Source organism: Canis lupus, chromosome 27, assembly GCF_048164855.1.
Source record: "Canis lupus baileyi chromosome 27, mCanLup2.hap1, whole genome shotgun sequence".
Taxonomy (NCBI): Eukaryota; Metazoa; Chordata; class Mammalia; order Carnivora; family Canidae; genus Canis; species Canis lupus.
Window position 1 is genome coordinate 28,915,841 of NC_132864.1, and position 18,207 is coordinate 28,934,047.

At 49.5% G+C, this 18,207-nt stretch overlaps 2 protein-coding genes across 5 annotated transcripts in view; one reads left to right on the forward strand and one right to left on the reverse strand.

The window, feature by feature from the left end:
• Window positions 1-14,492, forward strand: part of ZNRF3 (zinc and ring finger 3) — a 157,720-nt gene extending 143,228 nt beyond the window's left edge. For all 3 annotated transcript variants that reach the window (XM_072803091.1, XM_072803092.1, XM_072803093.1), the window contains 7 exons: window positions 1,291-1,365; window positions 1,786-1,917; window positions 3,636-3,746; window positions 4,690-4,857; window positions 6,461-6,563; window positions 7,324-9,051; window positions 10,913-14,492. In XM_072803091.1, the coding sequence (XP_072659192.1) occupies window positions 1,291-1,365; window positions 1,786-1,917; window positions 3,636-3,746; window positions 4,690-4,857; window positions 6,461-6,563; window positions 7,324-9,051; window positions 10,913-10,953 (2,358 nt within the window). In that variant the 3' untranslated portion in view covers window positions 10,954-14,492. The remainder of the gene's footprint in view (window positions 1-1,290; window positions 1,366-1,785; window positions 1,918-3,635; window positions 3,747-4,689; window positions 4,858-6,460; window positions 6,564-7,323; window positions 9,052-10,912) is intronic.
• On the reverse strand, window positions 12,728-17,687 carry C27H22orf31 (chromosome 27 C22orf31 homolog). 2 transcript variants are annotated; one of them, XM_072803101.1, is made up of 3 exons: window positions 17,477-17,687; window positions 16,503-16,859; window positions 12,728-15,527 (listed from the first exon to the last, which is right to left on the reverse strand). In XM_072803101.1, exons 1-3 carry the CDS (start codon window positions 17,477-17,479, stop codon window positions 15,090-15,092), a joined length of 798 nt encoding a protein of 265 aa, XP_072659202.1. In that variant the 5' UTR covers window positions 17,480-17,687; the 3' UTR covers window positions 12,728-15,089. The 2 variants fall into 2 exon arrangements, with proteins under 2 accessions (XP_072659202.1, XP_072659201.1); XM_072803100.1 differs by having other exon boundaries at window positions 16,404-16,859.
• Between the last annotated feature and the right edge of the window lie 520 nt (window positions 17,688-18,207).

Below are 18,207 nucleotides of genomic sequence, written 5' to 3' on the forward strand. Positions count from 1 at the left end.
CAGCTCAGCTAGTTAGTTGCTGGGGACTTTGCAGTGCCCCTGAGGATGTGACAGTCCTGCTGCTTCGGTGCCTGGTACGGGAATGGTCTTGTTAAAGCTGCGGGGTAAGACTGCCCTCTAGTGGGCTTGAGAAGCCATTGGTCCAGCCACTTTGTCAGCTAGTTAGGATCAGTGAAGCGTCCTTAGGCTGCCTCCCTGTAGTGATTATTCTCTCAATAGGAATTCTTCAAATTGTATTCTTCGTCAAGCATTCTGGTTCATGGAATTGATCTCTAAACACCAGCCACTATTTTCCCATCTTATAGAAGGTTTGGGGTTTTATTTTTGTTGTTGTTGTTCACCGCTCCCCCCACCCCCAAACTTAGAGGTTTCCTAACTTCTCTAACAAGATTCCAGTTCCTAAAAGCAAGGGTTAGGTCTTATGTCTTGTTCTTCCACAGATTTTATCCTGTTGTCTGCTTAGTTGAACATGACGTTAGAAGATTTGTTGGGATAGAAAGAATCCTCCCTCAAAAAAGAATCCCACCCCTTTCACATTTGTTCCTAAAACAGTCTCATCGTGTGTCTCTGATCCATAGTTCCCCAAGTGGTTGGATCATCCCAATCCCTCCAAAAACTTCCAGAACTCAGTTTCCTGGGCCTCACTCCAACCCTGCTGAATCAGTCTCTGTGGTTCAAGCCAGGAAATCTGCTTTACAAACTTCCCAAGTGGTTTTTGATGTGTAGCCAGGTTTGGCAGCCAACTGCTCTAAATCCCCATTTACATTTTTTTTTTCATAGCTTTTTCCTCTGACAGCATCTCCAAAGGTCTTCGGCTTGTGTCAGTTATTTAAATTGACCATTTCGAGATTCCTTTGGAAATACTCAGTGTGCTGTCCTAACTGCAGCGCTGGCTGACAGAGGGAGGAAGAAGGACCACAAGAGAAGGACCAAAGGCATCTACTTTGGTTTGCCAGTGGCTCAGTGTTTAGAGCAGAAAATACTGAAACCAGTACCTTCGTGCTGACTGGGCAGGTTGTTGATTTGTTTTTAATGTTTGGCTAAATAGGAAGACAAAGGTGAATCAAGCACTGATTTTCACCTCGTCTAACAACTCTGGTTCTCAGATTAGCTGTACAATGTAGGTGGCATTGTCCCCTTTTTTATAGTGACAAGTTAGTGACTTGCCCAAAGTCACGGAAGTTGGTGACTGTCAGATTTCTGCATTCGAATACAGGTGTGATTTCCAAGGCCAGCTTTGGAAAGGTAAGAGGACCAAGAGTGCCAACCTCTTCTTTTTAACTCTGCCAGGCCAAGCGGGCAGTGCAGCGGGGAGCCACTGCGGTCATCTTTGATGTGTCGGAAAACCCCGAAGCTATTGACCAGGTAAAGTCCTCGGGCCACGCCGTGTGGCAGCCTCCCCAAGAGAAGCACGTTTAGTTAGCTGGGCTTGTCACACAGGCATCACCCTCATTTCGGGGCTTTGCACTTGTCTGCTGGCACTAGAAACTCATGTTTAGACATCATTCCTACTCCATAGCAAGGCCATTGAGAGGAGATAAAAGCCAGGAAGTCAGTGGTTGGGGGGCATTTTCAGAGACCCTTCTGGGCCTTCAGCCTGCCCAGTCTGTCCTAAAACAGGCTTTATTCTCAGCCTTGTCCTTTGGAAGCTCCAAGGCTATAATGCTTGAAGACTTTCAGGATTTTCTAATGGTATTAGCTATTCTTTTCCTTCAACCTCTCCTCTTCTTTCTTGCTTCTTAAAGCAAGAACGTCTTTTAACCAGAACTGTCTTTTCTTCCTCAGCTAAACCAGGGCTCAGAAGACCCGCTCAAGAGGCCAGTGGTGTATGTGAAGGGTGCAGATGCCATCAAGTTGATGAACATTGTCAACAAACAGAAAGTAGCTCGAGCAAGGATTCAGCACCGCCCTCCTCGAGTAAGCCTCCGTCAGCCCTGGCCAGACTCATCCGGGCACCCATCCTTTGGGCTTTTATTCCAGTCTTCTTTCTGTCTAAAATGCTGATATAGCCTAGGTTCCTATAGTTTAGATCAGACATGAGGCTGGAGGCCAAGGAGAAACGTTACCCGTGTACCTTTATTATTTTTTAAGATTTTATTTGTTTGAGAGAGAGTGTTCATGAATGGGGAGAGGGTCAGAGGGAGAGTGAGAGAGTCTCAAGTAGATTCTGTGCTGAGCATAGAGCCTGACACAGAGCACGATCTCACCACCCTGAGATCATGGCCTGAGCCAAAATCAAGAGTTGGATGCTTAACCAACTAAGCCACCCACACGTCCCCACCCATGTTCCTTTAGAGAGGACTCCAAAAGACCTTCCATAAATAGATGATTTTTTAAAAGATTTTATTTATTTATTCATGAGAGATAGAGAGAGAGAGGCAGAGGCAGAGGGAGAAGCAAGCTCCCTGTGGGGAGCCCACTGCAGGACTTGATCCCAGGACCCCAGGATCACTACCTGAGCCAAAGGCAGACACCCAACCACTTAGCCACCCAGGTGCCTCCAGAAATAGATGATTTTGTGCTAAGGTGTCTCTGATCTCTTCCATCTGGTGTTCCTTCTTGGTAGCCTCCTGTCTTTCTTTTTTTTCCCATCCTGCCTCCTTCTGAAAATCTGAGGAGGATCGAAGGAAAGAGTACCCGGCTTCCCTTGTCTCCCTCCTTCCATTGACCCAGACTAAAGAAAAAAGCCTGTACTTCTTCCTTCCTGGAGGGTAATAATTGCATTTCAATAATTGCATTATTGAAAACCCCTAACTTATATTTGAGTCTGGAGCACTTAACTTTCTACTGAGATTGAAGTTTATGACTTCTAGGCGGTTGATGAATAGCGTTAAGGCTTCTCTTGAGCGTGTCAAAGGGACACTGCTGGCCAGTAACTCTTCATTGGCATCTTCCGCCTAAACCTCAGGCTGAAGATTCTGGGAACCTGGGACAGGTTATAAATATATGTGGTTTATTACCTTATCACAGATACACACAGGATGATCCTTTTGCTCACACAAAATATCTAGATACCCGCAGCATTCAATTAGCAAAACTCTCTTCCTCTTGGCTAACCGCATGTCCTAGATGAGGTGGCTTCCAGGTTTTTGGAGGCAGTGTGCCCCGAGGAAAAGATAAGAACTCAAAGTAGAAGGGATTTGCAGAAGAACTGCCTTTGCTGGCTTCTTTTTAAAGGAAAAACGAGCGCTTTGGTAAATGTGACTCACTGTAGTGGAAGCTGGTATCTGTGGAAGCAGCATACAATTTTCTAAGTTGCTGTAAACCATTAATTACATGGTTAGTAATCACTGTTCCCTCAAAACATGACACTCACTCCTTTGTCCCATAAATACGATATTCGTGTTTATTTGGATGGACCTCTCCTACCAGTTACAGCAAACTTTGCGCTATTCCATGGGGAGCTAGGCGTTACTGTGGGAGTTCTCTTGACTGTGAGGAGGCCTGGCCAAGACTGTTGCACGCTTCCCCCTAGCCACACTATGAGGGACTGCCTGGGGTGGAGCAGACCCCCAGGTGTTTCCTGCAAACAAGGGGAAACATACTCAGGTTGCCCCAACCTTATCCCAACCAGGGCTGACACAAGTCACAGGCAGAAGAGACCTGTGACTCAGTGTGTCTGTGTTCTGTTCCAGCAACCCACTGAGTACTTTGATATGGGGATTTTCCTGGCATTCTTCGTCGTGGTCTCCCTGGTCTGCCTCATCCTCCTTGTCAAAATCAAGCTGAAGCAGCGGCGCAGTCAGGTAATGCCCCCGAGCAGCCCGTGAGTGCAGATCCCCACCGCCCTGTCACTAGTGGAAGCCAGGGTGGGGGCCTGAGCTCGGCGGCCCTTTGCCAGTGACCCGGGAGTGGCAAAAATGGAGAAAAATGAGAGCAAAGCTTATCACCCTATGTCTTCTCTGTTCTAAAAGGGCCAGAATCACAAAGGCTGAGCACTGGGAGTGCTTCCATCTAGGAGCTTCTCTCAAGAAATGTCTAAATGTTAATACAGAGCCCTAGAGCCTTGCTCTTCAGATATGATCTGGACACCAGTGTTGTCACCTGGGAGCTTAGTAGAAATGCAGACTCTCAGGCCATACCCAGACCTGCTGAATCTGAATCTGCATCTTCCAAGCTCTCCAGACGGTTCTCAGTAAACAGGGTAGCCGCTTTTGTGCCCCAGCTGCCATATCACTGTGCTCATAGGAAGGCAGGATTTGGGAGTAGAGGTTGATGGAGAGGGTAAGTGGGAATGTAGACTGTCCCGTATGTTGCGTGACCCCTCAGGAGAGAGACAGTGGATGTTGGTAGGCAATCTGTCGAGAGGATCACCACCTTCTCACAAAGTGAATGGCCATCACCCCGACAGAACAGTGGCTGCATTTGGCAGGCACCCATGCTCATTGTCTCATTTGCCCTCGGAGCTTTCTTCAGCGTAAAGAGGAGGAACCCAAGGCACGGAGCAGGTTAATAACTCAGAGTCTTGCAGAGTAGATCTCTGCTGGTACTGCCACGTGGGAGGAGCCTGGGTTCAAGTCAACTCAGGAGTCTGAAAAATCTGTGCAGTCTTAATTTCTAACATTTTGTCAAAAGTCTGACAGAGGACTAGCGCATGTCCCCGTGCATTGGGTGCCATGGCTCTAGGGGTGACTACCACTACAAATATGTCCTGGACCCTAACACAGACCCTAACACATTCTGCCACAGAACTCCATGAACAGGCTGGCTGTACAGGCTCTGGAGAAGATGGAAACCAGAAAGTTCAACTCCAAGAGTAAGGGGCGCCGGGAGGGGAGCTGTGGAGCTCTGGACACACTCAGCAGCAGCTCCACGTCCGACTGTGCCATCTGCCTGGAGAAGTACATTGATGGAGAGGTAATGACAGGCAGGGCCCATCCTGGCTGGGGATGAGGTGGACAGGTCCACAGAAGCACACACGACCTGGAAGGGTGGGGCCCCAGGTCCTTTTCACACAACTTTGCAGGAGCAGAAGGGTTTTAAATGCCTAGGTCTCAAGGGGGTGGCCTGAGACACTCTAGCTCCTCTAGAAGTGAGTGGCCACAATGCAGAGACGCTTTCTCCAGAGGACTCAGCTTCCACCCATGTAATTTCAGAAATTGATCAGAAATTCATGGTAGGCCAGAAAATGTCTGGTGTTAAGAACATTGACACATATTGACTTAATCTTAGAATCCCTCTTCTGAAAACTTGACTGGAAGCAAACCTCTCCTGCAAAGCCACATGGAGCACTGGGTGTTTTGACGTAGGCAAGGAGATATGATGCCGCCCCCTTCCCTTTTTTCTTCTAGCTTTTTATCCTGAAAATGTCACGCCTTCAGGAAAGCTGCATGAGTCATACAGTGAATGATGTGTCATTCACCTGGAATCACCATTTGTTAACATTGTGCCATGTTTGCTTAATCTTCCCAGAGGGAGGCGTGCAGACATACATTTTGGGGAGTGGGGAACAAAGCACTTCAGAATCAGCTACAGGCATTTGATGCCCCTTTAATGCAGGTGTTCCACTCCCATATAGACTATCGGGTGCAAATGAGTTTTTGCAGAGGCCTTTAAGTTAAGAGAGTTTTGAATGGTCTTTAGGAGCTGACTGCCTGTATTGCAGTCCTGGGCCAGGCAGGTTCTAGCTTTGTGATCTCGGGCAAGTGACTTCATTCTCTGTGCCTACCCTGTGACAGAGGCCCAAGACTGACCTGCGCTTCAGGTGATCGTGAAGGTTACAAGTAGAACTCTTCCACGGTCAGGAACAAGGTTAGGTATTAATTTCAACGTTATTGTACTGAGCTGGTCAGAGAATGAAAAAGCAAAGTAACATTAGCAAACTGTGGAGCAGGGGTCCTTTGGCTTGGGAACTCCAGAGGTGCTTGTACTCTAGAAAGCCCCATCTCCTCCTCTCTACATAGACTGCTTTGTCATAAACCATGTTCCCTCAGGTGAGTATTCAGGGTCCAGTGAAGGAGAAGACAGGAGAGCTTTGCCCCTTTGCTGCCACACCTATCAATTACAAATCCTGGGCATCCTTTCTACTCATCCCCAGTTAGAGTGCCTGGAGGGAACCACCACCCCAGAGATGCATAAGGTCTCTGAGGATACCTAGTCTTCTCTCCACATGCCTGGGGCTGCAGAAACTCTTGGCTTTAGTTTTCCCTGATGTGTGGAATGAATGTGAATGCCTTCCTCTGGCAACCAGAAAGGAGCCTGCTTCCTTCCTGAATGCTGAGGACTATGGTTGTGGCTTTTCCCTAGAAGCCAGGCATGGGTACTGACTCCAGGGAGTGGTGTCCACCTGTTGCTAGAGGCGGGGAGGTGAGTGAGAAGGAAGCCTCTGGCACTGCAATGAGGAACAAGGCTTCTTGATCCATGCTGTACTCCTCAGGAAGAAGAACATATGGGGCTGGAGGCAGGACTGCTCTCCGCGTGGGTCCTGCCTTCAGGCCACGTGTCCTCTCTCCCTTCCTAGGAGCTGCGGGTTATCCCCTGTACTCACCGCTTTCACAGGAAGTGCGTGGACCCATGGCTGCTGCAGCACCACACCTGCCCCCACTGTCGGCACAACATCATAGGTAATTGTCATCTGCCTCCATTGTTGCTGAAGAGTCACTGTCCCTACTGAATGCCTAGCAAGAGTGTGACACATGCTGCAGACCGGTGAGCGAGAATTGCCCTCCAGACCTGGGGGGGGGGAGGCTTGGTTTTGGAGTTTACTCAGTCTCCAAACCCTTAAGAGAGTCTGGCCTGAAGCATCGCCCTAAGTTCACATTTTGGCTTTCACGTGAACCAGCTTCCTGACCTTGAGCAAGGCATCTGGCCTCTCCAGGCCTTAGGCCCGTAATCTCCTTAGCGGGAAGGACAGTGATGATGCCCCCATGCCCAATACCATGGGGTTGTTCCCATGCCACAAGAGATGAATGTGAGGTGGCAGGGTTGTGGTGGCACTCCTGCATCACCTGTGGTGTTGGATGAGGGGGCCGGAATGCAGGACATACTCCAGATAGCTGGTTTTCTAGAGGGAACGTGCCTTTCGTCTTGGTATCTTTGTTGCTGTGTGCAAACTCCCTTAATGTCTTTGTCAGGCCAGGCTGAAGGGAGGTGTGCAATGGGCCCTTACAGGTGTGGCTGCCCTTCAGACAGAGAAGTGGGTCAGCCTATGCCAGCGTGGCCAGGTTTGGTGACAGCTTAGAAGGGGCCCGAGTCCTGAGACTGGGCACATGGGCACGTGACCAAGCCTGCTGCTTCACTGTCTGCCCCCATTTATCCCTCCAGCCCCTGGCACTCGTGTCCTCAGCCCCACTGACTTAGACTCCCCTACCCCCTTCTCCCCAGAGCAAAAGGGAAACCCAAGCGCCGTGTGCGTGGAGACCAGCAACCTCGCGCGCAGCCGGCAGCAGAGGGTGATCCTGCCGGTGCACTACCCCGGCCGCGTGCACAGGACCAACGCCATCCCCGCCTACCCGACCAGGACAAGCATGGACTCTCACGGGAACCCTGTCACCCTGCTGACCGTGGACCGGCACGGGGAGCAGAGTCTCTATTCCCCACAGACCCCCACCTACATCCGCGGCTACCCGCCCCTCCACCTGGACCACAGCCTGGCCCCGCACCGCTGCGGCCTGGAGCACCGGGCCTACTCGCCAGCTCACCCCTTCCGCAGGCCCAAGTTCAGCGGCCGCAGCTTCTCCAAGGCAGCTTGCTTCTCCCAGTACGAGACCATGTACCAACACTACTACTTCCAGGGCCTCAGCTACCCTGAGCAGGAGGGCCAGGCCCCCGCCGGCCTTACCCCCCGGGGCCCATCCCGTGCCTTCCCCCCGAGTGGCGGCGGCAGCCTGCTCTTCCCCACCGTGGTGCACATGGCACCACCCTCCCACCTCGAGAGTGGCAGCACGTCCAGCTTCGGCTGCTACCACGGCCACCGCTCAGTGTGCAGCGGCTACCTGGCCGACTGCCCTGGCAGCGACAGCAGCAGCAGCAGCAGCTCGGGCCAATGCCACTGCTCCTCCAGCGACTCCGTAGTGGATTGTACCGAGGTCAGCAACCAGGGCGTGTACGGGAGCTGCTCCACCTTCCGCAGCTCCCTCAGCAGTGACTATGACCCCTTCATCTACCGCAGCCGGAGCCCCGGTCGCACCAGCGACGTGGGGGGCTCGGGCAGCTCAGGCCGGGGGCCTGTCGTGTGCCTCGAGGGCTCCCCGCCACCTGACGAACTCCCAGCGGCCCACGGTCAAGGTGCAGGGCGGGGAGAGCCTTGGCCTGGCCCCGCCTCGCCCTCGGGGGACCAGCTGTCCACCTGCAGCCTGGAGATGAACTATAGCAGCAGCTCCTCCCTGGAGCACAGGGGGCCCACTAGCTCTACCTCAGAAGTGGGGCTCGAGGCTTCTCCTGGGGCTGCCCCGGACCTCAGGAGGACCTGGAAGGGGGCCCGCGAGGGGCTGTCGTGTGCCTGCTGCTGCGAGCCCCAGCCCTCCACACTGGAGCCCAGCGTCGGAGTGGCCGGGGGCAGCACACTGTTCCTGGGCGCCCCGGGCGGGGAAGCTCAGCCAGGAAGCCCCCAGGGCCTGTACGGCCTTCACCCAGACCATTTGCCCAGGACAGATGGGGTGAAATATGAGGGCCTGCCCTGCTGCTTCTATGAAGAAAAGCAGGTGGCCCATGGCAGCGGAGGGGGCAGCGGCTGCTACAACGAGGACTGCTCGGTGAGCGTGCAGTACGCGCTTGCCCAGGAGCCCCCGCCCGGCTGCCACCCGGGGGCCCGGGACCTGAGCCAGCGCATCCCCATCATTCCAGAGGATGTGGACGGTGACTTAGGCCTGCCCTCGGACTGCCAAGGGACTTGTGGCCTCGGCCCCTGGGGTGGGACGCCGGGCCCGGATGCCCTGCGACCCCACAGAGGCCTAGGAGTGGCCCGGGAAGAAGAACCAGTTCTGTGCTGCCAGGCTGGGGTGCTGCTCTCGCCCAGCTGCCCTCTGGAAGGTGCAGAGGCCACCAGGGCTGGCTTTCCTGGTGCCCCCCAGGACACTCAGGAGTCCAGCATCACAGCCACTGAGGCTGCAGGTGAGAGCAGGAGAGGACGGTGGGCCAGAGTCAGGGTTCTCCTCTTTCTCCGAGTTGTTTTCTAAGTGACTTCCTTTGTGCCCTCCACTTTATTTATTTTTTCTGAAGATTTTATTTGTTTATTCATGATAGACAGAGAGAGAGAGAGAGGCAGAGACACAGGCAGAGGGAGAAGCAGGCTCCATGCAGGGAACCTGACGTGGGACTGGATCCCGGGTCTCCAGGATCAGGCCCTGGACTGAAGGCGGCGCTAAACCGCTGAGCCACCACAGCTGCCCTGTGCCCTCCACTTTAAATGCCATCTGCACCTAATGACCTCTGAAGTTTTAATCCCCGCCCTGTGTTCCAAACCCATTAAGCTTTCTTTCTTTTTTTTTTTTTTTTTTTTTTTTACAGATTGTGTTTATTTATTTGGGAGAGAGAGAGCACAATCAGTGGAGAAAGGGAGAGGGAGAAGCAGGCTCCCCACTGAGCAGGGAACCCGACATGGGGCTTGACCCCAGGACTTTGGGATCATAACCTGAGTGAAAGGCAGATGCTTAACCGACTGAGCCACCCAGGCACCCTTGACCCCCATTAGGCCTTCTGTTTCTCTGAGTCTCACAAGCATCCCACCCTGTCAGGTCCACTGCAGTACTCTCAAATTCTTCCCTTTGCGTGCCGCCCCCTTCCTCCAGGCTCCCCACCCAGATGCTCAGGCCCAAACCCGGCACTATCCCTGAGCCCACCCCACCCTCCATATTCCAGCGTCCTGGACTTCTCAACCTGCCTGTGAGGACCACATGGGCTTATTTTTCACCCTTGTCCGGAAAATCAAATCCCCAGAAAAATGAAACTTAGCAAACAACATGCAAAATCCAAGTCCAGAATTGTCATTCGATTCAGCAGACCTCATCAAATTGCTATAAAGTTTCCAAACATTTTGTGTCAGTAACAAGCAGTCCAGCATCTTTGAGTAGCACCACTACACGTTCCACTTCCAAAGTATCACCCTAATTTCTCTCTCCCGCATTTCCACCTGCCGTCTCCCTGACCAGACCTGTTTCCTTTCTCCAAGGCCAAGGCAGGGACCTGATGGATCTCTCACTGCTCTGAGCTTTCCATTCTGTATGGGAGCCCCAGTGGTCTTATTTTTATTTTTATTTATTTATTTTTTCCCCAGTGGTCTTTTTAGAAATACATGTCTTTACACCAGAAAACCCTTCAGTGACTTGCCACTACCTCTAAATTTTAAAAATGTAAACTTCACCCCTTTCTGTATGATCTGCCCCCTGCCTATCCCTTGCCTTGGACTACCTCCGGCTTCACTCACTTCCTTGCTACTTGAGCTTCCTGTGACCTCTGTCCTGTTACCCCAACAATCCAAGTTCACTGCAACTTCCAGACTTCTCTGCTGCTTCTCCAGATCTGAGCTAAAATCACACCCTCCAGCCTTGTCCAAGGTCACTGTCACACCCTCTATTTATTTCCCGGGCTATCACAACCTGAGGGAGGGTCTGTGGGCTCTGGGAAGGGGTCTCCTCTCTTCTTCCCAGGGCCTGTACCAGTGCCAGATGCGCATCTGTTGTATGTGTTTTCATGCTACCTAAGGGCTTCCAGAAGTCTCTGTACCTCCAGATGAAGGAAGCTGTCTAGCAGGCACCTGTCTGTCTAGCAGGCACCTGTGCCCCCAGCACAGCATGAGGAGCTCTCAGCAAAGGAACTCTGTTTTCAAAGCATACATGGTCCATGTGGCATTGTGAGCTGTCAATTCCTGAGAGCCTGTAATGCTGGGGATGGGCACCCAGGTCCCTTGCCTGGTCCCCATGCATTGTGCCCAGGGCCTCCAGGGCCAGTTCTGATTATTTTTCTCTCTCTCTAGGACAGAGATCTCGCCCAGCAGACAGTGGCACGGGAGCCTGAGCTCAGAAGGAACTCATACGTGGAAATGGGGACTATATGGAGACTCCAAGCTCTGACTTCCTTCAGAAAAAAAAAAAAATTTTTTTTAGCATTGACAAACACACAAAAGTGGTAATAAAGAGAGCCCTCCTTCTCAACCCAAAATGTGAGCCACCTGTGGCAAACTGCCCCCACCCCACCCCCATTAACAAACCAACAGACAAAATTTCTCTGAGTCCTTTGCCTCTTTTGATAACATGGTATATTCTGTTTTGTAAAGTGTGTGTGCTTGGGGTTCTGAGGTGTGTGGGATTGAGTTCTCTGCTTTGTTTTTTAAGATATTATATGTAAATGTAAAAAGTTATTTAAATATATATTTTAAAGAACCCTAACCGCCAACTTTTGCTGAAAAAGAAAAAAAAAAAAAAAAGAAATCACTGCTGCATTAATTGAACCACATCGTGTAGATACTGTTGTCTCCCAGGAGGGAGCTCAGGCCTTTGAAAAGCTCAGGGCTACACCTGCCTTAGAAAATGAACCAGAAACTTGAAGTAAAGCTAGTTGATATGGGTACAAACTCTGAGGAACAATGCAATGCTGCCTCTTTCTTTCTTGTGGTAAATCCCAACGTACAAAGTTTCGGGTCTTCTCAGAAGCCATGCCTCTCCAGCTCACACCTATAGGCAGCTGACGGAAACAGCTAGGAATAGGGCGGAAGGTCTGCAGCTCTGAGGAGCTGGGACAAGCCATTGCCACACAAGCCCCGGAGTGACAGGGATGATGCAGCCCAGCGTCTGTCCCTTCGGGTCATCGTCTTAGGTGAAAGGACAGAGTTCACAGTCCTGAACTTGGACTTCCTGCCACTGGCTGCAGAAATGGTTGGAAGGGGTGTGTGGGGATGAACACCCAGGAGGAATGTCGTTTTGCAGCCTTAGTGTCTGGGCGGGGTGGGGGGCTGAAAGTGGTCTCACTAACCCAGAGAAGGGACAGGGGGCGCTAGAGAGTGCCTGCACACAGGCATCTGTGTGGGCACAGCCAGTGTCCTGAGGCTGCCTTCCTGGGGGGCCCCACGGGGTCAGCACCGAGCTCCCTCCGTTGGAGTGATGCATTTCCCATCCCATCCCCTATGGAAGCCCCGCTTCAGGGTTATTCAGCCCGCTGCCTCATGGCTGAACTTGCTCATCTCGCCTGCAAATGTCTACTATCCCTTCTACCTAATGCACTATTATGTATTGATTCTCCGTGAGACAGAGAAAGAGACTATCAGATAGTTTAGACCCAAAGGGTAGGATTTTGTATATTTTTCCAGCCTTTTGCTATTCTTGTTTTTAAGAGGGAGGGAGAGTTTTAAAACCCAAACCATTTTTTTTTAAAAGATGTTTCCATTGTAAAAGGGAGAATCTATTTAAAGCTATTTCAGATCAGGGATTGTCATCCTTTTTGTCCAATGTACTTCTTGTTCTTAAAGGGTTTTTTTTGTTGTTGTTGTTGTTTTTGTTTTTTTGTTTTTGGTTTTTTTTGTTTGTTTGTTTTTTTAAGAAGAAACTAATCACATTAGCCCCTTGTGTTCACTAACTCCTCTGGTCACTTTCATTTTATCCATTTATTGTCATCTGAAATGCTCATTTGCGGAATAGGAACCTCATGGCCTAGCCCCCCTGTAGTGGGGAAACAGAGACTGCCCAGGCTTGCCCTTCAACAATGGTGATACCGCCTCTCCAGTAAGTTCAGGGGAAGTCAGTCCAGGGTCCAGATGAGAATGTTTTTGACTGAGAATCTCACTGTATCCCAATTCTTTTTGCTTTTTTTTTTTTTTTTTTTTAAACCCAGCCCGTGATGAGGACATTTAGCCTTCTAGCCAGGCTTTGACAGAAAGAAATTCTAGCATCAAATGATCAAGCCATTTGCCATTTAGGAACTCAATGCAGTGAGATTTGTCCTCCAGCCTCTGAGGTATAGTCCTTTGGGGGCTGCTGCCCCCCGCCCCCACCCCGGCCTATGCCCAGCACACCTGTTGGCGAGGGTGTGAGAAGCGCCTAAGCTGTTGACATGTGATCCGGGCTGCCTTTATTTCTCAGGCCAGGAGTAGCAGCTGCTGAGGACAACAGCTTGCATTACGTGGTTTTAGGGAAGGGGGTGGGGGGTATGGCTTCTAACATGAACTGCAAAAAGCAGCTTCTCATTGTTGAGATTTTTGTTTTTTGTCGTTTTGTTTTTAATGCCTTTGAGTGCACATTATCTCCTTTGTCTGAAACCATACCCTCAAAGTGGCTTTCTTTAGCCCAGTCTGGGAAACTACTCCTCAATAGCCTTAAGCAATAAATAGATGAGTAGATAATGTGGCTTCCACGGGGCTTATTAAAATAAATGTGTCCAATTTTCATTTGAAAGAGCAATAATTACAGATGGCAAAAAGAAACAACATTTAATTTTTGTACTTTACAGGGCAGTAGAAGCAGAAAAGTGAAAATGTTAAAATTTTAAATATCAGCCATTGTCTTAAATTCACCAGACAGGGAGGTCACCAGAATATAGGAACAACTCTATTATTGCCTCACCATTTAAATCAAAAGAAATGTCTTCTTTGAAGATTTTAAGACTCCGGTAATCATGACCTTTGTCAGTGGCCTCTCAGTGGTGTGTTGGGGTCATATAGCCTTGGAAACTGGGAGCATCACATTTTCCATTGAGAATCTGCACCATCACTGCCCACCCCCAAGCCAGATTGTGACTGTTAGGCCTGGTCCCCATGGCCAAGCCCTGGGTATAGGACAGCCATGTAAACTGCAGAGTACTGGAACCAGTTAAAAATAATGGGGGTTTGGGAATTCTGATCAACAAGGTACCTCTCTATGCTGGCTCTGACTCTCTCAATCTCTCCCACCTCTCTTGAACCCAAGCCATTTTATAAAGCCCAATCTGCTGTCCCACCACTCAGACCCTCCCTTATGTGCTGCTAGTTTCTACTCAAAGCTCATGCAGGACTAATGCTTTTAAAATGAGGTCTAAAAAATAATTACTAATCTGAGTATTATTTTTTAAACAGACCTGCCTTTTTCTATTCTTTATATAGACTCTATTGTGTTGGTCTAACGACACTATTTTAAAATGTTTTGTTTTGTTTTGTTTTTTATTTCTCCCATAGCACTTAAAAGATATTTTGTAAAGACTTTGCTGTAAAGATTTTGTAATAAAATGGTCTAAGGGCTCCTTCTCCAACATTACCATTTTTTTTTAATGTTTTAAAGGCTAGAAAACAACTTATGTATATTCTGTATATGTATAGCAGCACATTTCATTTATGGAAATATGTTCTCAGAATATTTATTTACTAATATATTTATCTTAAGCCATGTCTTATGTTGAGAGCGTGACATTGTTGGAATAATCATTGAAAATGACTAACACGAGGCCCTGTAAATACATGATAATTGCACACAGATTTTACATATTTGCCGACCAAAAATGATTTCAAACAAGTTGTAGTCTTCTATGGTTTTGTAACAAATTGTACAAATGACTGTAAAAAAAAAAAATACAATTTTATCAAGTATGCGTTACATGTTGTCATTGCTCTGTATGGTAAAGATCTATAGATCCCACCAGGGAGAAGTTTGCGTGAAGCAATGCCTTTGACTTCCTCCTTGTTCATGTAAACATCTGTAGGATTTCCTCTCCCATTTACATAGAGTTTGTGTTGTTGGGGCCTGGGGTGGTGTCATGAGGGAGCATCTGATGGAGAGTCTGTGAGATTATGTCCTTGAGGTGGTCATGGTTTTTCTGCTCAGCCCTATGTGGAGTGAGTGAGGGCAGTGATGGTCCACTTTTCAAAATAAGGAACATGGGTTGGATTTAAACTGTTGACTTCCTCTGCCTGGCCTTTTCCTACCTGAACGACTGAGAGACCCTCAAACCCCTATTAAGGAAAGGGAGCTTGTAGGGAAAAGACCCTAAGCATTTAGCCCTCAAAATGACCTCATCATGAGAGAGTAGAGAACAGCCATCAGTATGAAATGAATCTCATATCCATTGGTCTTATTTCCCAGGGAGGGAGTTACTAATTTGTAAAGCACTCCGAGATTATGTGGAAGGTGCAAAGTGGTGTTTATTTTTCAGACATCTAGGAGAGAATATCCTAAGCTGGTGAGCTCCTGTTCCTATTTCTCACTCTTTAACTTGGGCCATTTCTTGGGCACAGGCTCCTTGTGGACCTCCAGCTGCGTCCTGCCAGGCAGTGGGTCCTGAGCACCCTCGGGAGTGGCAGCCTGACTGTACAGAGCCTCCCAGAGCTTCTGTTTGATGGCCTTGCCCAGCTCCAAGCTATACCTTTTGGGGGTCCCTGAAGGATTCCACAGCATCGGCTCAACCACAGAGTGGTACAGAGCCCTGTAACTCTCCATGGGGAGGCCGTGGATGGTTAGCTTGTCCTCTGACAACTGCTGTCTCTTTCTGGTTTCAGGAAGCAACGCTTGGCCCTTCCAGGCCGCTGTCCCGGTGTCCCCGGGTAGTGCTTGGGTGGCAGCCACATGTTCAGCATATCTGCTCTCAAGATCTTGGCGGACAGTTACTTTTTTCTCCTTTGAACTTTCTTTACTCTGGCCAGGAAGAAAGCAGAGAAGTCAAAGCTAAAACTTGAGAAGGGAGCTCAGAATAATTATCTGGGATTTGTGTCCCAGACTTGGTTACAGCCTCCACCAACATTTGTCTAGTGGGTTCTGGTTTACGGAATTCCTCATGGACGCCACTGCGTGCTTTCCCCATAACCCTGTAAGGTCAGCAGGAGGTAGATCTAAAGGCAAGGAAATTGGAACGGGTTTGCCCAAGCCAGCAGGGTTAGAAGGTTCCTAAGCCACAGTGTCACCTCCTGAATGCCACGCGGGATCTTACGCGTTTACTCTGTGCCAGGTTCTGTTCAAAAACCCTTTGCATTACATTAGCTCAATCCTCATGAAACCCCATGGGGGAAGGACTGTCATTCCCCCATTTTGTACATGACAAAGACGGAGGCAGGAAGAAGCTAAGCCCACGGTTGTCCTCAACTACAGTTAAAGCGGTTCAGCTGGCCCCGTGGAGCGATGGGCCTCTGGATGCCAGGTTCCCCGCGTCTAAGTTCACGGCTCGATCTGTGGCTCGCCTCCCATGTTTGGGGCGGGGGGGGGCGGTGTGCCTAAGGGCGCTGCCCATACCCTGGCTTTTCCCACTTATTTTCCCTCCACGTTAAGTTCCTTTAGCCTGTGGTTATGAAAGCCACTGCGTCCTGTAGAACTGGGCAGAGCATAAGTAGCCCAAGCGCAGACCTGTGCTGTCTCCCTTGTGTCACCTTCCCCTGCATCCCTGTCCCCACCTCCACAGTCCTGTCTTTAACTTTAGGATTTCCTTCAGTCTGTATGAATCACTTCAGCAGTAAGTGTCCCTAGCTGACGCTTCCCTGTCCCCACTCCCAGGTCTTCTCCACCGGCAGCCGCACGTACCTTGCTGATGCCTCCTGCGGGTTTCCTGAGCCTCGGTGAGGGTGAACCAGGGCGCTGCCCCACCGGCCCTTTGCCCTTGGAAGTGATGGGGTTTCTTACCCTGCCCCGCTGCGTGGCTTTCGTTGCTGAATTGTCCTTAGGCTTTAATCTCTTTGAGGGCTTTGCTTCTCCAAACTTGCGTGGTCCTGGGCAACACTTATCTTTCAGCTGTCGCCTGAGCACCAGCTTAATCAGGGAGACCGAACTGGCAATGAACGGATTCTTTACGACTTCCCAAGAAGAGGTGGTACCTGGTGCTGGGGACCTGATGTTCTGCTCTGCACACACTCTGGCCACCCAGGGGCTGGCGAGAGCCCGAGCGTCCACATAGCAGTCCTGAAGCCTGGTGTTCAGTAAGATGGACCGACGGAGCCCATATGTGGGGATGCTGGGCTCTCGTCTCACATAGATTGGATGCTAGAATTAGAAGGAGAGAAAAGGGAATGAAAACAAGACCAGTTCTCAAGCAGGGACCAGAAGGCCCACTTTGGAGGCAAAGTAGTAACGCCTTTTTACACATCGTCCCTTCCACACAGCTCTTAGAAATCTATCCATCTGCTCTCCCGCTCACCCAGAGCCTTTTGTACCAAGTAGGGAAACACGGTCACAATGATATTCAGGCTCCCAAAGAACACAGCAATGCTTGGGCTGGAAGCAGAGGTTTGGGAAGCATTTACAAGGAATCAAAGACAATTCCTGTCTGCGGGGACAGAAAAGGAATGGAGACAGGATCACTAGAGAGTCCTATAGGAGCTATAGTCACCCCTCGAGCTGCTGCAAGACAGAAATGATGCCACGTAAAGTTCTACCAAACCCTGAATACACTCTCTAACCAGACCACCGTGAGCCAAGAAGGGCCACTCAGCTGGAAATCCTGGGTTTCCTAAAGGCAAAAGCACAAGGTAAGTGATGCTGACTTCCATTCCTGGAACCAGCCAAGAACAAGGGAACAATTTGGATAGATTAGAATCACACACTTAAAGAGACCTGGCCTTCTAAGAAATGTCATCTATAAAAAAATAAAATCACCTTACCATATTTCAGTTGCCTTAAATTTTATTTTAGCTAGCTTAGTAGGGGGAAGAAATATATATTTTCTTTTCCCTTTTCCTCTTTTGCTTTTTTTGTTGTTGTTTTGCTTTGGTTTGTTTTAATATTTCTAGTCACCTATCTTTCTCTGCCTCAGTTATGTATGAGCAAATTGTAGTTTGTTTAGATTTTTGGCTCACGTGCAGACAGTTTTGAACCATTATCTCTAGTATTTGTGATGTCACTTTGGTTTGTGATGTGGGTGTGGGTGGGTGTTACATCATCAGATTTTATAGTTAAATTAGGCTGGAAGAAGTTCCATTTTGTTGTGCTTGCAGCCTCAGGAACTTGTGAAGTGCCCATGTCCCCAAGAAAGGCTTGGGTGAATGAGTAAAGTCCTAACGTCCTTAAGGAGCATGCTTTGCACACAATGTAGTCAAATATGCAGCCCATATTTATGGATACAGGTAGTGAGATAGACCCTTACATGTGCAAAAGTGGCCTTCTCCGTGCACATAAAGAAGGTACTGTTACATTCTCAGAATAGCTGCCAAGGTTAGGGACCAGAAATGAAAGAACACGTTCCTGCAACCCTGGGCACCTCTCCCTACATGTCTCTCCCCGAGAGACTACATGGTTTCTGGAATGCGGTTTTATTTTACATCCCATGGCAAATTCAGTAATTAGAGCTGTTAGCAGTGTCAAGGGCTTGAAACAAGAACAAAGACGCCTCTTC

Coding starts and splice junctions, on each gene's coding strand:
- C27H22orf31 (XM_072803100.1), bottom strand. Junction 15,528..16,403: donor CCGCAGGAGGCATCAGCAAG/GTACGTGCGGCT, acceptor CTTCCTGGCCAG/AGTAAAGAAAGTTCAAAGGA.